The sequence below is a fragment of the Pipistrellus kuhlii genome, unplaced genomic scaffold (assembly GCF_014108245.1).
Source record: "Pipistrellus kuhlii isolate mPipKuh1 unplaced genomic scaffold, mPipKuh1.p scaffold_m20_p_9, whole genome shotgun sequence".
In the NCBI taxonomy this organism is placed as follows: domain Eukaryota; kingdom Metazoa; phylum Chordata; class Mammalia; order Chiroptera; family Vespertilionidae; genus Pipistrellus; species Pipistrellus kuhlii.
The window spans coordinates 10,773,400-10,791,591 of NW_023425595.1; the positions used below are offsets into that span (position 1 = coordinate 10,773,400).

The following is an 18,192-nucleotide window of genomic DNA, read 5'->3' on the forward strand; positions in this document are numbered from 1 at the left end:
GTAAGTCCAAATAGATACTAATTTCAAAATCTGTGAATGTCACAAATTTAAAAAAGTCAGCCGATTAATTGTATGGACTCAAAGAATCAATATTCAACAACTGCATAGATGCAAATAAACAACCCAAAACCATGATATTATTAACAGATGGAGACCTGCACTAAATATGTGCATATACTGTGCATATTCCAAGATCTTAACTCAACCAGCTGCAAAACTGTGCATATTCCAAGGTCTTCAGGTTTGGACTTTCACTGGCTCCTGAGAGAACCTTTGAAATCTTGGAATCTCCTACCTAATAAGAACATCTTTGTATCCTGGGGCCCACAGATTAACAGTTTATGCTAATGATATTGCTCAGGCTGAATGCCTGTTGTTGTATTCCAGGGCTTTGGGTTGGTGGTATTAGTTTGATCAGGGCAGAATAGTTGAAGACTGAGTAACTAAGAACTGTTATGTGAGCCTTCCGTGTCTATGTACTGACCTTCAGTAAAAACCTCAACACCAGATCTTGATTAAACATTTCTGGTTGTGATACTTCGTCCTAAAAAGTAAGGCTTATTTGTAATCAAACCTTCATCACCAACCAGGAATGCTGGGAGAATTAAGTTCTGACTGTGTGATTCTACTGGGGCATAACTCATAAAACATGATGCCAGTTTTCTCTTGGACACTGAACTATATATCTATATCCTTTGCCAATTTTAATCTATTTCTTAACTGTAATAAAATATAACCATACATATAAAGGCTCTTCTGAATTTTGTGAGCTGTGGTCAATCATTGAAGCTGATGGTGGTCTTGGGAATCTCAGACACAAGCACAAAAAATAAAATTTTCCCTAGTATTTTTTTTTTAATTCTTTATCATTATACTAGAGGCCTGGAGCACAAAATTCATTCATGGGGGATTGTTTCTCAGCCCAGACTGCATCCTCTCCAATCAGGAGTGGGAATGTTTCTCAGCCCAGACTGCATCCTCTCCAATCAGGGATCTCTTGAGGGATGTCCAACTGCCAATTTAGGCTCAATCCCACCAGCCATTCCTCTCAGTGGATCCTAAATCAATTAAGCCTGAAATATTCTGAAGACAAAGTGACAAAACTGATGCTGTCTCACTGCAGACACATTGGGAGAAGGCAGGGTTCTTGAGAAAAGAAAATAATGCTGGAAAATACAGAAGACAGTAAAAGAAGTGGAATATCAAATATGACAGGAATTGATTCCACACAAAAAAGCCAAAAGCATGAATCTCCATTCACTGAGCAGGGGTGTTGAGGAGAGGACTGCATGGACACCACTCATTCATAGGGTTCCCAGAAGTTAGCGCAAACTCAACAGCATCTAAGAACAATTGCACAAAAATATTACCCTTAGTTTTTCACTTTTACATGAGTTTATTCCTTAAAGTTTTAAATTATCACTGTGTTTTTCTTTCCTCTTCTAGTTGCTCCTTCCATTGATTTTCTACCAGTAATTAGCAACAATAGACATCATTGTCTTACATAATCCTAAAACAATTATCTCTAACCTTTCTTAGTCTTAAATAAAAATTGAAATTATTTGGTTTAACCTGCACCATTATTGACATAAAGAAACATAGAAAATAAACATTTGCGATGATACATTTTTAGAACAAAAATTCAAGCAATGAGGTCAGAAACTTTAACCATAAAATTGCAAAAAAAATTTAAAAATGACCTAACATTAAAAGTGATTATTCACTATCCACCAATTTGTTATGCTAATATTAACACTTTTTGAGACAGACTCACCATTCAAAGTGAATGCCCAATGGACCTCATTATAAAAATAAAATCTTTGGAGAATTTTTTTTAGCTTAAATTAAAAGAGAGTATAGAACAATTGTTAATGAGGGATAAGTACCATAAACAGTGATTATCTTAGAGAAAATTATGAATGCATGACAAAGATATGAAGATTCTCCCCAACTTCTTTTACTTTAATGTAATTAATCCCTTTGAAATTTGCAAATTTCTTTCTTTTATGTTGGGAAAAATATATAGCTCAGCATTAGAATATTTCTTAATTAACCTATTTCCTATTGAATCTCAAGAGAACTCAATGGACATTACAGTTAATTCACCAACATATTATTTATTTTTCTGTATAAAAAAATCAACCCATATGTGCATTTAGAAATGATGAAATAAAGAACCCATTTATCATATATTTTTATTTACTATTTCTTATATGCAATTTCTTTATTAACTGAAATAAACTTATTAGAGTAAAATATTAACACCCTGAAGTTGATTCTTAGGTAAATAATATACATAAAAATGTTCACAATCTAAAAAATGTTGAATAATAAATCATATAATTTTGAAACTGCTTACATTTTTTTATTTAAATTTTAAAACAATCAAATATATTTGTTTATCATTCATTTACCAACAAATATTAATTAAGTGCCTAAAATATGACAGCCACTGTTCTATTAACTCGGTCAATAATTGTAAAAGTTTATACTCCAACATTTTCATTCGTTATTTAAAATGAAGAAAAATACAAACAAGTAACTGAAAATTTATATTACATTATTAATATGTCCTGTTAATAGGGCTTAGCAGAGTTTTATAAGTAAGCACTTTATTCTATCTTTCATATTATTGTCTCTATTGCAATATTTTATTTGAACATACCCTCCCCCCTGGGGGGCAAGAGACACAAAAGAAAAAATAAACAAAAGGAACTTTATCAAACTAAAAATGTTTTTGTACAGCAAAAAAAAAAAAAAAAAAAAAAAATCATCAACAAAATGAAAAGACAACCCACTGAATGGAAGAATATATTCACCAATATATATGACTAGAGTCCCGGTACACGAAATTTATGCATGGGAGGGATGTCCCTCAGCCCAGCCTGCACCCTCTCCAATTTGGGATCCCTCAGGGATGTCCAACTGCCTGTTTAGACCTGATCCTGGTCGGATCAGGAATAAATGGGCAGACAGACATCCCTCTCACAATCTAGGACTGCTGGCTCCCAACTGCTCACCTGACTGCCTTCCTGATTGCCCCTAACCGCTTCTGCCTGCCAGCCTGATCACCCTCTAAACACTCCTATGTCAGCTTGATTGATGTCTAGCTACTTTCCTGCCAGCCTGTTTGCCCTCAACTTCCCTCCTCTGCCTGCCTGGTCATTCCTAACTCCCTTCCCCTGCAGGGTTGATTGCCCCCAACTGCCCTCCCTTGCAGGGCTGGTGCCTCCCAATTCCCCTCCTCTGTTGGCCATCTTGTGGTGGCCATCTTGTGTCCACATGGGGGCAGGATCTTTGACACATGGGGGCAGCCATCTTGTGTGTTGGAGTGATAGTCAATCTGCACATTATTTTTTTATTAGATAGGTAGAGGCCTGGTGCATTGGGTATGGACCAGCTTGTTTGCCCTGAAGTGTGTCCCAGATCAGGGTCAGTGTTCCCTTGGGCATGGGGCAGCCTGGGCGGGTGCCTGTGGTGGTTTGCAGGCCAGCCATGCCCCCCCAGCGACCCAAGCAGAGGCCCTGGTATCTGGGATTTATTTATATTCTACAATTGAAACTTTGTAGCCTGGAGCGGAGCCAAGCCTCCTGCTTGCTTTGTGGCGGCAGCCATTTCTGTTGGAATTTATATATCTTCTCTAATTGAAATTTTGTATTCTGGAGTAAAGGCCTGAGCTGGCCAGGGCTGCAGAAGCTTGGCTTCCTCCATCATCCAGGGCAACCCTAGCCTCCTGCTCTTCCAGCTCAGTGGCCACAGCCATTTCTGTTGGAATTTACTTACCTTATATAATTGAAACTTTTTACCCTTGAGTGGAGGCCTGGGCCTGCCAGGGTGTGTGGAAAACTTAGCTTCCTCCATTGCCAGGGAATCCTAAGCCTGCCTCCTGTTCTTTGTGGCCACACCCATCTTGGTTGTGGTTAATTTGCATGCTCACTCTGTTTGGCTGGTGGGCATGGTTGGTGGGCATGGCTTCTGGGTGTAGCGGAGTGATGCTTAATTTGCATATTCACTTTTTCATTAGATAGATAGGGGTTAATATCCAAAATATGAAGAATTTATACAAATCAACACCAAATATCAATCAATCCAATTAAAAATTGGCAAAGAAACTGAATAGTCACTTCTTCAAAGAGTACATACTGATGGCCAATAGAGATATGAAAATATACTCAATGTCACTAAACATCAATGGAATGCAAATTAAAAACACAATGAGATATTACCTCAAACTGTCAAAATGGCTATAATGAATAAATAAACAACAAGTGTTGATGAGGATGTGGAGAAAAGGAAACTCTTGTGCAATGCTGGTGGGAATGCAGATTGGTGCAGTCCCTGTGAAAAGCAGTCTGGAGTTACCTCAAAAAATTAAAAATGGAACTGCCTGATGACCCAGTGATTCCACTTCTGGGAATTCATCCAAAGACCCAACAGACTAATTTGAATAATATACACACCCCTATGTTTATTTTAGCTAAGATTTACAATAGCCAAGATTAAAAAGCAGCTAAGTGTCCATCAATAGGTGAGTGGGTTAAACAGTTATGGTACATTTACACAATGGAATACTACACAGCCATAAAATGGGAGAATATTTTAACATTTGTGATATCATGTATGGATCTGGATAACATTATGCTAGGTGAAATAAGCCAGTCAAAGAAAGAAAAACACCATATGGTTCCACTCATATGTGGAATTTAGTGAACACATTGAACTAACAAGCAAAATAGAGACAAACTCATAGAGAGAAAACTATGAGATAGCTCTAGTTAGGGGTGGGGGTTGGAGGAGGGGTGCAAAAAAAAACCCAACTCATGGACATAGACTACAGTGTGATTTTTGGAGGAAAGGATGGAGGTGAAAGGGGGTATGGGGGATAGTGATGAAAAAATAAAGTAAAATAAAGAAAAAAAATAAAAATAAATAAAAGACTCATTGTAACTCCCCCCAAAATATTTAAATTAGAGTATACAGCAATCTTACCTAACAAAATCAAGATATGTGGAAATATGAATCAACAAAAGAATGTATTTTTGTTAGGTAAGTCAATGATTAACAAAGATATTTAGCTCATTTACAATTATGCTTTCTAACTCCATTTTATGTAGTTTTTTTTTTTTGTAATAATGGAGTAAGTAAAAATATAGAAAGTACCCTTCATCTCATACACTGTAAAGTCCCTTTAATTAACACTGAATTTATACTCAGTTGAGAGACTATAATTGTCAGAACACTAAAATTTATCTCTTATGCACCTTCTCTGAATGCCAATATCTGCATTACCTCATAAGATGACCAGAAGACAAAGACATATAGATGGAAAGATACATATATGGATAGATAGAAGTTTGTACAGATGTCAATCAGATTGTAGTTTTTAATTGCACAATGATGGGATCTTTACAAGTCAAGTTTTTAGAAGTATCTTCCATGTTACAGATCTTTCTTTAGAAACACAAGATTCCACTTGCCCCAATGAGTAGATATAATTTACTAGAAGACTCACACACATAGACACACATACATACATATCTATACAAACATTTATATACATATATTCTTATATATGTGTGCATATATTTAGATATATACATATATTACATATAATCTTCTAAGTAACTGAGATAAAATAAAATCAGACGGGAAAATTAGGCAGCTTGTTATAAATGCTTTCTGTTGAAGAACAATTCAATTCTCCAACTTTCTAAGATTTTGGGGTGACAGGGGGTAATGAAAAATAAGGACATATGTGTAACACCTTAATCAATAAAAAATTAAAGAAAAGATTTTATCAATTGCAAAGTCATTGAATAGCCTGAAATCATGCTTTATTAATCTTTAAAATGTTTTAAATACTAGTGCCTCCCTCAGGAACTGGTATAGAAGATTAATTGAGCATTTAAATGAAAAGGTGTAATACAAAACTTGATGCATTAGGAGTTCTCTCTTTACATAGACTTTTCCTGCTTATGGGTACCCAATGTGCTTTATTCAACCTTGTTTTACTTGCATATGTAGGTCTTGAAAATTATCCTGCCCTTCAAGGGTAAGAACCACAGACAATAAATGCAATAAGCGAACACAATTCCCAAATCATAAAAAAAAAGCAATTTGATTTTCCTATCCATTGTCCTATTTATTCACGATAGGATTTTTTAAAACATTGTAGGATGGATTTAGTTTCTTCTCATTAATTTCAGTGAACAACAGAGTTATATTGAAGGCTAAACTTACTCAGACAAAGAAAGAGACCTACCAAACCCACTAAACCCTACCCTCCTCTCCTACACACACACACACACACACACACACACACACACACACACACACCGGTAAAGGGAAGGATAATAACTTGGCAGTGGGTTATTTGAAATAAGCTGAGAGAGAGGAGGAGAGAGAGAATGTAAATAGGCAATTAATTTTTTTTACGTTGGAAAAAAAGTCTTTAAGGTAATACAGAGATGAGAAACCTCTTCATGATGCAATGTTTGATTCCATGTAGCTTCATGTGACCTAATATTATTTTATGTTGACCAGAGTTTCTGCCTTCAGAGAATTGACTTCCCAATTAAATCCTACAATCTAGTCCCCATGGTCACCCAATTCTCATCCAGATAAACAAAATAAAAGTGCAGCAGTGTGTACTTACTCAGGAGTCTCACAGTTACCAATAGATCATTCAAATTGTCACTGTATTTCATTTTGTATAAAAATGGATTTTTATCTATCTCAGTTCCAACTAAGAATTTCTAATAAAAAATGAAAATAATAGTCTACATGAGTAAGACACCACAGAAGGAAGCTCCTGAGGATTTGATGCTCTTATTCGCTGAGGTGGACAGGTACTGGGTCTGTACTACACATTAATCTATTAGTGTACTTTGTAATAAGAAAATATATTTAGTTCACTTTAAAAAGAGTACAAAATCATTCTTAAAGATATGATAGAAGTCAAAATATTGGTTATTTGAAATGTCACTATTTTTGCTGCTTGAGGTACACAAGAAACTTCTGAAAGGCAATGAATGAATTTTGGAGTTAATGAATAAGTAGAATGGTCTTAAGAAAAAATATGTTTGAGTTAAACTAACATACTTTTCAGAGACTGAGCAGAAGTACTTGGATCCTTTGTATTTTAGATGGGAGCTGAAAGACAACAACAAATGATGAATTTGAAGAAACTTCAGTGGAGGATGTGGATTTAGACCAGTTATTTGAGAGCCCTGCAAGCAGACTAAACAAAGGCAATTGATTCATAATTTCAAGTGCTTCTCCTTTTCCCCACTATTTTTCCACTTGTTCGGTCACTATTTACCATGCCTTACTATACCAGGAATTTTTCCCACGTATGAATGTCCTCATTGACATTTCTACTATTTCGGTAAATCTTAAAAAAAAAAAAAATAAATAAAGCATTAAACTAAATACTAGCTTAAATGAATAAAAACATTCATATTTGTTATAAATGATGAGAACTAATTACACTTTGGTGCCAGAGTTCATCCTGCTGGGATTAGCAGATACTCTGGAGCTACAGATTATCCTCTTTGTGCTCTTTTCTGTCATTTACACACTGACAGTTTGTGGGAATGTTGGGTTGATCCTCTTAATCAAGACTGATTCCAGACTCCACACACCCATGTATTTCTTCCTGGCTAACCTGTCCTTTGTGGACATTTGTTGTACCTCTAACATCACTCCAAAGATGCTGGTGGATTTACTCTCAGAGAAGAAAACCATCTCCTTTGCTGGCTGCTTTCTGCAGCTGTACTTCTTTATCGCCTTGGCCACAACTGAATGCATCCTCTTTGGCTTAATGGCCTATGACCGGTATGTGGCCATATGCAACCCTCTAGTGTACCCCTTGGTCATGACCAGGACAGTCTGCCTTAAAATGGCAGCAGGGGCTTTGTCAGCAGGACTGCTGAACTCCATGGTTGACACAAGTTATATAAGCAATTTGCCTTTCTGCAGTTCCAATGTCATCCACCACTTCTTCTGTGACAGCCCTCCTCTCTTCAAGCTCTCCTGTTCTGACACACGCCTGAGTGAAAGCATCTTTTCCATTACTGCTGGAGTGAACATAGTTGGGACACTGTTGGTTATTCTCACTTCCTATTGCTACATTATCTTCTCCATCTCTCGTATGCATTCAGGGGAGGGGAAGCACAAAGCTTTCTCAACTTGTGCCTCTCACCTGACAGCCATAATTCTGTTCTATTCCACCGCCATCTATACTTATCTGAGACCTAGTTCCAGCTACACCCTGGGTCAGGACAAAGTGGCTTCTCTGTTCTACACGGTGGTGATCCCCATGTTGAATCCTTTGATCTATAGCCTCAGGAATAAGGAAGTGAAGAAGGCTTTATGGAATGTAATCACCAGGAAAAGGATGCCCCTATTTCTGTGATTGTTTGATTATTTTTCCGAACTAAGTAGAATATTTAATTACCTTTTAAAGGCTGGTTCAAAGCTAAAGTTTTTTATGAGAATATTCTAAGTTATTACATTTTAAAATTTTCAAGTATAGATATAATACAAAGCAATTACCATAAATTTACCTAAGTTAAGATAAATTTAAAAATTTATTTATGATCCTGTTTTCATATCTAATCATTCTGCATCTTCACTGAGTCCTCAAAAAATGAAGCCTATTGGAATAAAATCTTGCCTAGGGAAATAAAAATATAAAGTCTTAAGCAACAAAAGTCACAATATCATATGATACCAGCAATAGAAAATAACGTGTATATATCACATATTTTTTTCTGTGCATTATTATTCATCATTTATGATTTGTAAAGACTGTTATATATTACATATATAGGAAATGCTTTAAAATTAACATATTTCCATTTAATATATCAAATTATCACAGGTAGGGTGCTTAAATAAAAATTCAAAACTGTAGTTTTCATTGAAATGTAAATTCCAACTTCTATTTCCATTTTTCCTCCATATACATAGATCTTTCTTAAAGAATGTTTGAGTTTGTACAAATGTGTGTGTGATTAGAATGCACCAATGATACTTCTCCTATTCCTTCACTTCCTTTATCTCTCAAGGGACTGGTACATACACATAAAACCACATATACACAGAATCAGCTACAGCATAGTGTTTATCAATGCATGGTTCCAGAGAAGAGGGATCAATATTTAGTGGAAGAATGGGACACATATTCTTCACAACAAGCCCATGGATTATGTGCTCATAGAAATCTCTTATCAATTGCCAACATAATCAATTGATATCAATATTAAAGCTAAGCAGATTAAGAGGTGCAAACTTACAGTTATAAAATAAATAACTCACATGTTGTAATTTACAGCATAACTATAGTTAATATGACTGTATTGCATATTTGAAAGTTACTAAGAGAATAGATATATGAAACTCACCACAAGGAAAAAGAATGTTGTAATATGTATAGTGATGATAATAGCTAGACTTGCTATGGTGATCATTTTATAATATATACAAATATTAAATAATTATCTTTTTATACCAGGACCTAAATAATGTTATATGTCAATTATACCTCCATTTAAAAAAAAATTAAACATTATTAGTAGGAAGGTAGACAAAAGTTGCAAGGCAGAATTCTGGAGGAATATTCTCATCAAAAACTTTAACCTTGAACCGGCTTTTAAAAGAACTATTCTACTTAGTTCACCGAGGATTATTACTTGATGATGCAATCATCCTTAATATGCCCAAACAGCTACAGAAACTTTTTACATACATATGTGTGTTTAGATGTCTTTCAGATGAACACAAATTAAGGGATGAGGATAATGTCAAGTCTTGCTTAATTCGTCTTCAAAATGTAAAAATAATAATACCTCTCTCAAAAACTGGTGTAGAAAATTAAGAATTTAAATAGGAAAGTGTAATACAGAACTCAATGCATGATGAGTTCTCTTTGCCAGTAGATTCTCCATGCATATGGACACCCAATGTGCTCTATTCAACCTGGTTTTACCTGCATACTTAGCTCTGGAAAAACTGTGCTATCACCTCTTCTAGGAAAAGAATAATAATTGCTATAAGCTAACACAACTTGAAAATAATAAAGAATTAATTCCATTTCCTTATTCATTGTCATATTTGATCAGGGTATACTTTTTTAAAACACTATACAATGTATTTAGTTAGTTTCTCCTTTTCTTTAATTTCACTAAGAAAAGAATTGGATTGAAGTTTAAGCTGACTCATCATCCACACACACACATTCAGGTTAAGGGGAGAATAAGAATTTGGTAGTAGACTATGGTTGTAGTGTACCCCATCTTACAAAGGACGCCTCAAAAAGTCGAATTATGGAGTCATTTATTAAAGCCAGCGGCATACAAGGGAGCAAAAGCACTCTAGACTTCACAGCCCTGAACAACTCGCCACATCTGGCTTATATTGGCAGAATATCACAAAAATATTGATTACATCTTTGGTATGGAATGAAGAACTTGTTTTGTGATTTTACAGAAGTGAAACTGAACAACTTATTTATTTAAAATATCTACGAATCACTGAATCAACAGAAACACATTATCTGGGACCACAGATGCGATTTAAAATGATTGTGCTGTTCAGATTCTGGGATCAATGAGTCAACAGGAATGTACTTTCTGTAGCTACTGAGACAATTTGGGATAATTGAGCTGTCCTGGTTCCCAAAAAAAATGTTCTTCAGTAACCAGTGAGATCACAATCAATGGGATATTCAAACCATCATCAATGGAATATTGAGATAGCATACATAAGTTCAGAAAATCAAAATAGCTTTTCTATTGTTTTAGTAAGCAAATAAGTACAGAACCCAAACAGCAGTTACTACTAACATTCTTCACTACAATCCATTTGAAAAAAGGCTAAAAAAATACAAAGAGAGAGGCAATGTAAACACCCAATTTCTTTTTTACATTGGTAAAAGGCTTTAAGGTGATTCAGAGGTCAGGGACCTCTTCATGATGCAATGTTTGATTCCACATTACTGCATGTGATTATATTTTATTTTATTTTGTGTCTGGTAGTTTCTGCCATTAGAGGATTGACTACACAATTAAACACTATAATACAGTCCCCATGGTCACCCAATTCTCTTCCAGAAAAACAAAATAAAAGTGCAGCAACATGTATTTACTCAGGCAGATTCTCACATTTTTACTAGTAAGTAATTCAAATATTCACTGCCTTTCATTTCCTTTACAGAGTGAAATTATTATTTTTATTTTTAAGCTCCAACTAAGAACCCCTAATAAAAATGAAAATAATAGTCTGCATGAGTAAGACACTGGGGAAGGAAGCTCATAAAATTTCATGCTGTTATTCACTGCAGTGGACAGGTACTGTATCTGCAACTACATGACATTAATTTGACTGTGTACTTTGTATCATGAATAATTAGTTCATTTTGGAAACTCTAGAAAATCATCCTAAAATATACAATAGATACCAAAATATGGTTTATTTAAAATGGGCATTATTTCTGTTGCTTGAGGTACACAAGAAATTTATGGGAGGCAATGCATGAATTTTAAAGTTGAAGAATAAACAAAGAGGTCCTGAGAAATAAACAATGGATTTGTGTTAAATGCACAAACCTTTCAGGGACTGGGAGAGACTAAGGCAGCAATATGTTTTTCCTTTGCATGTGAATGTGGGCGGGTAGAGAACAACACCTGTTGCATTTGAAGAAACATACGTGGAGTGCCTGGATAGAGACCAGCAATCTGAGGAACCTCATAACAGGCTTAATAAGGTCAATTGCTTCATAATAGTAAATGCTTCTTCATGTCTCCATTAATTTTCCTCTTTCTTTAGTCACTCTACTTACTATACTATATTAACCTAAGTTTTTTATTTTTATTTTTTATTTTTCATGTGGGAATAGCCTCATTAACATTTCTACTGATTCCTGTAACCTTTGGAGAGCAAAAATATCTACATCTTAAGCTAACTGTATGTGTTATACATGACGAGAACTAATAACACTTTGGTGACAGAGTTCATCCTGCTGGGATTAGCAGACACTCAGGAGCTACGGATTATCCTCTTTGTGCTCTTTTCTGTCATTTACACACTGACAGTTTGTGGGAATGTTGGGATGATCTTCTTAATCATGGCTGATTCCAGACTTCACACACCCATGTATTTCTTCCTGGCTAACCTGTCCTTTGTGGATGTTTGTTATTCATCCACCATCACCCCAAAGATGCTGGTGGATTTATTGTCAGAGAAGAAAACCATCTCCTTTGCTGGCTGCTTTCTGCAGCTGTACTTCTTTATCGCCTTGGCCACAACTGAATGCATCCTCTTTGGCTTAATGGCCTATGACCGGTATGTGGCCATATGCAACCCTCTTCTGTACCCCTTGGTCATGACCAGGACAGTCTGCCTTAAAATGGCAGCAGGGGCTTTTGCAGCGGGACTGTTGAACTCCATGGTGAACACAAGCTATGTCAGTAGCCTGCCATTCTGCAGTTCCAATGTCATCCAGCACTTCTTCTGTGACAGCCCTCCTCTCTTTAAGCTCTCCTGTTCGGACACACGCCTGAATGAGAGCATCTTTTCCACTTTTGCTGGAGTGAATATGGTGGGGGTTTTGCTGGTCATTCTCACCTCCTACTCCTACATTCTCTATTCCATCTTTCGCATGCATTCAGGGGAGGGGAGGCACAAAGCTTTCTCAACTTGTGCCTCTCACCTGACAGCCATAATTCTGTTCTATTCCACCGCCATCTATACTTATCTGAGACCTAGTTCCAGCTACACCCTGGGTCAGGACAAAGTGGCTTCCGTGTTCTACACGGTGGTGATCCCCATGTTGAACCCACTGATCTACAGCCTCAGGAATAAGGAAGTGAAGAAGGCTTTATGGAATGTAATCACCAGGAAAAGGATCCCTTCATTTCTGTGATTGTTGGTTAATTTTTTGAACCTAGCAGAGTATTTAATGAATTTGCAAAGCCTTTTCAAGCTTACTTGTTTTTTAATAAGAATATTTCTGTTTATGTATTCTTATACATAATATAAAAATATTTCTGTTTATGTATTCTTATTCATTCCTTTTATATTCAAGTATATTAATAAACTTCTATAAAACCATAAGACTTTTAGGTATCCATTCTGTGTCTTCTTGAGTTCTAAATGATAAGGCCTATTTGTAATAAAATCTTAGCTAGGGAAACAAAGTTATTGGATATTTAGAGATAAAAGTCACAATATTACCTAAAACTAGCTATAGTAAACATTGGTAATTGCACATTTATCTTTTCCTCATGTATTCTTTTCCTACCATTTGTGATTTCTAAGAGAATATCATCTGTTACCTGTCAAAATTTGTTAAATTGAAAATGTTATTCATTTTTAAATATTGAATTATCTCCTGGAAAAATATTTAAATTTTAAGATTATAGTTTTAATTACCAATATAAACTCTCCAGCCTTTATAACTTAAACAGCTTTTATATTTTAAACGCCATTTCTTAACCTCAAATAACGTAACATGATTATTACCTACAATTTAAGCATCATCTTGGTTGTTTATATGCTAAAGCTCTCTGTTCAGGCCAAGGATTGGATTTATCTGTAATAACAGATATTAACATAAGAAAAAATAAATTTGGACAAGAGGATAGAGTATAACAAGTCTCAAGTTTCTATATCTGAATTTGAGGAAGGGAGAAGGACCTTATGAAGGTTTTAAAATAGAAGTGAGAAGATATAGTTACTTGTTATTATTGCTCTAAATATTTGGTAAGCTATGCAACAATCATTACATGCACCAACTTTTCTCTATTTACTGAAGCATTTAATAAATATCTAACTGTAAGATACAGTGCTGAAACCTTCAGGAGACACCGGCAACTTTTACCCTGTAGCTTGGTGACATATCTGACTGTCAAACTCTTGTTTATCTTTTAGACTCATTACTGTGTCACATTCTATGAAAGGTGACCCATTATTTTTGCAGGCAAAGCTAAATATTTCTTTTTAAAATATATATATTTTATTGATTTTGTACAGAGAGGAAGGGAGAGAGAGAGAGAGTTAGAAACATCGATTAGAGAGAGTCATCGATCAGCTGCCTCTTGCACACTCCCTACTGGGGATGTGCCTGCAACCAAGGTACATGCCCTTGACCAGAATCGAACCCGGGACCTTTCAGTCCCCAAGCCGACACTCTATCCATTGAGCCAAACCAGTTTCGGCAAAGCTAAATATTTCAAATGTAATGCTCTCTATTTCCCCCTTATCATACTACATTTAATTTTTTTTTCCATATCTTGTCTTCTTTTTCTTTCATAAAGTCCATGGTTTCAGGGCATTTGTCTTATTACTTACTGGTGCATCTCCAGCTCCAACCATGAAGCAATCTACATAGAACACATGGGCTTTTCAGGGACTCCATAATGTACAACCATGTCATTGCATCTTTCAAAATCATTAACGATATAAATTGTGTTTCTTACATTGCAGGAAGTGAGTAAAATGTTTGAAAGGTGGTATGAAAGAAGAACACAAAGTACATTAGTGAGGGAAAGGGTGGAAGCAGAGACATGAGTTAGGAAGTGGTTGTAATAATCCATGTGAGGGATGATAGTGGCCAAGACCAGGAGTGTAGCCGTATATTTATTGTAAGCAGTGGTCATAGGATTTTCTTCTGCTATGATTCTAAATTTTGTCATACATAAAACCAGCCATGCCCAGCCACTGTGGCTTAGCGTTTTAGCATCAACCTATGAGCCAGGGGGTCATGGTTTGATTCCTGTTCAGAACACATGCTCAGGTTGTGGGTTTATTCCCAATAAGGGGCATGCAGGAGGCAGTCTATCAATGATTCTCTCTCATCATTGATGTTTATATCTCTCTGTCTCACCCTTCCTCTCTGAAAACCATAAAACATATTTTAAAAAAGAAATAATATATTAAAAAAACAGCCACATTAGAAAATATAACATATTAGTCATTATCGATGTCCTTTACCCACATGTCTAGTGAGGCACCAAAATCATGTGAACTGGGTCATCTTCCAATGTCTATTTAGGTCCTTTTCCCATTTTTAAATATAGTTACTGTAAGGGTTAAAGAGAATAAAATGGAGCGCAGAAAACTTAATGTGCTTAGCAGATATTTTGCAGAAAGCTTGTAGCCTTTAACACCGCATAGCCCAGATAATGACTAGACACCTGGCATGGGACAGAACAGCCAGCAAGGATTAATAAACATCTTTGTCTTCCTTCAGTCACTGCTGACTTCGTTTATTTATTTTTTATTTAAAAAATATATTTTATTGATTTTTTACAGAGAGGAAGAAAGAGGGGATAGTGAGTTAGAAACATCGATGAGAGAGAATCAATGATCAGCTGTCTTTTGCACACCCGCAACCAAGGTATATGCCCTTGACCGGAATCAAACCTGGGACCTTTTTGTCTGCAGGCCGATGCTCTATCCACTGAGCCAAACCAAACCAGTTTCAGTGATTTTTAAATAAATCTTTATTATTCAGATTATTACAATTCTCTCTCTCTCTCTCTCTCTCTCTCTCTCTCTCTCTCTCTCTCTCTTCTGGCTCACTTCTTTTTGTCAGACTTAACCTACCTGCATGGGGTGCCTGGAATAAATTTTTTTCTGATACATTATGGCCTCATTTCATATGACCCAATGATATATGTATGACCCTAGCCCACTCCGAACCCTTCAGTTACTGTGATTTTTTTTCCTATTGAGTTTTATGATATATATATATATATATATATATATATATATATATATATATATATATATATATTAGAGGCCTGGTTCATGAAATTCATGCACTGATGGGGGGGGTGGGTAGGTTTCCCCAGCCTGGCCTATGCCTGATTCTGACCAGGCCTAAACTAGCAGTCAGACATCACAATCTAGAACTGCTGGCTCCTAACTGCTCACCCTGCCTGCCTGCCTGATCACCCTTAATTGCCTCTGCTTGCTTGATTACCTTCAACTGCCCTCTCCTGCTGGCCTGATCTTGCCCTCAATGGCCCTCCTAGGCTGGCCAATTTGGTTCTAATTGGTCAGTTTCTATGCCAGTCAGTGCCAAAAGCTCCACCTCCTAGGCAGTCACTGTGTCCTCACAGTTGATGCAAATTTGGTTCTGATTGGCTAGTTTCTATGCCAGCCAGTATCTCTGGGCCCATCATCAAAGAGACATGGAGGCAGGGCTGCTGGCCAGGCTTGGAGGGAAAGAGAAAGGCAAGTACTGGTTAAAAGCTTTCAGACACACTACAGATCAGCCCCTGCTTCTCTCTTCAGGTCTCTTTCTGAGCCTGATGCACAGCTCCCTCAGCAGTCAGTGCTGGGTCATCCAGTCTGCAGCTGCTGTAGTCAGTGCTGTGTCACCATGACAACTCAGCTCTGATTTCCAGATGGTCAGCCTTTGGTCATGATCAGTCTGTACACCCTGCTCTATATTATAGAGATATTTGAATATTAACCTCTCATTAGATATTTAAGTCATTAATCTAATTTGAGTTGATTTTTTATATGTTGTAATATAAATGTCCTTAATACATTTCAATTTAATTTTTGTGAGTGGTATAAAATAGAAATTCAACTTTTTTTTTTTTGCATGTGGTTATAGAACCATTTATTGAAGAGACCATTTCCCCCCCTTCTGTGTTGTTGGTGTCCTTGTTTATTTATGGAATTTCTATTTTGTTCCACTGTTCTATGTGCCTATTTGAATGCCAATACAATACTCTTTTGCTTGCTCAGTTTTGTAATATACAGGGTAGGGTAAAAGTAATTTACAGTTTGAGTATGAAAAACTCAGTTTATTTTTGCATTATGACTTATTACTTATTGTATTATTTTCCAAAATGAACAACTGTAAAACTACTTTTGCCCTACCCTGTAGTTTGAAATCAGGAAGTGTGATGTCTCCACCTTTGCTCTTTTTGCTTGCTCAAAGTTGTTTAGCTATAATGGCATTCTATGTTGCATAATGTATAACTAAGCCCAATGTTGTTGGATTCTAGTTAATTCAGTATCTTTTAAAATATTTTAGTAAATTGCAGATCTCAGAGTAAGTAGCAATGTGCAAATGCATTGTTATTGGTCCTGATGCTTTTTTCCTAACGCCACTTATAAATGCAAGAATGCAATGTCAGAAATCAATTTGAATCCACGCAAGGGTAAACAGTTTTTGCTAAAAACATTCCTGAAGACAAAATGAAATATCCTTGACAGGAACAATACTGCTATTGACCAAGAAGGTGAGCAGAATGGAGTCACAGCCTGCAGTTTTAATAAAGACAGTGATATTAACAAGGGACAAATCACAAGATGTCTGTTGTCCCTACACTGGAATCAACCCTTTGGACAAAATCTGCTCTCAGGGACTCAACTTTATTTACATACTAGAGGCCCAGTGCACGCCATTCGAGCACTGAAGGGGGGTTCCCTCAGCCCGGCCTGTGCACTTTCACAATCCTGGAGCTCTTGGGGGATGTCAGACTGACCGGCACCCTTACATTTTTAGCCCTGCCTGGAGGTGGGAGAGGTTCCTGCCACTGCTGCTGTGCTTGTCAGCAGTCAGCCCAGCTTCTGACTGAACTGCACTCCCACTGGGAGAGCACACTGACCACAAGTCTGCAGCTCCTGCGGTGAGAATCTGCCCCCTGGGTGGTCTGTGCACATCACAGCTACCAGTTGTTCCACCATTTGGTCAATTTACATACAACCCTTTTATTATATAGAATTAATGTGCTTAATAGAGAATAAAGTGATGTCATTACACTCAGCCGTGGATATAATTTATCACTCACTCTTTAAGTATGCTGTTTATTTATTTTTCTTTTTTACTACCTGTTACCAAAAACATCACACAGCTTATTCTAACACACAATCCTCTTAAGTAGCACATGATTTAGGCGTGATGATTTGTTAAATAAAACCTCAACTTTAACATGTTTATGCTGATCATTATGTTTTTCAGCTTTATAAATAAAGCTTTTATTGATATATCCTCTCTAAGCCTGTACCTTTTTCATCTTTCTATTTCTCTTCCCGGTGTATTAATGAATCTGACACACCCTCAACACAAACATAGCCAGTACATCATATTTTATTACATTGGTTTATTGAACTACACATGGTAATATGACCTTATAATTTCAGGAGGTTGAGGGTTTGGAGCTCAAT

At 36.3% G+C, this 18,192-nt stretch overlaps 2 protein-coding genes across 2 annotated transcripts; both read left to right on the top strand.

The window, feature by feature from the left end:
• Positions 1-7,471: 7,471 nt before the first annotated feature.
• Positions 7,472-8,416, top strand: LOC118712624 (olfactory receptor 5F1). The gene has a single exon (XM_036426551.1). It carries the CDS (start codon positions 7,472-7,474, stop codon positions 8,414-8,416), a length of 945 nt encoding a protein of 314 aa, XP_036282444.1.
• Positions 8,417-11,980: 3,564 nt separating this feature from the next.
• On the top strand, positions 11,981-12,925 carry LOC118712621 (olfactory receptor 5F1). Its single transcript, XM_036426548.1, has one exon. The coding sequence runs from the start codon at positions 11,981-11,983 to the stop codon at positions 12,923-12,925; it is 945 nt and encodes a 314-aa protein (XP_036282441.1).
• Positions 12,926-18,192: the final 5,267 nt, after the last annotated feature.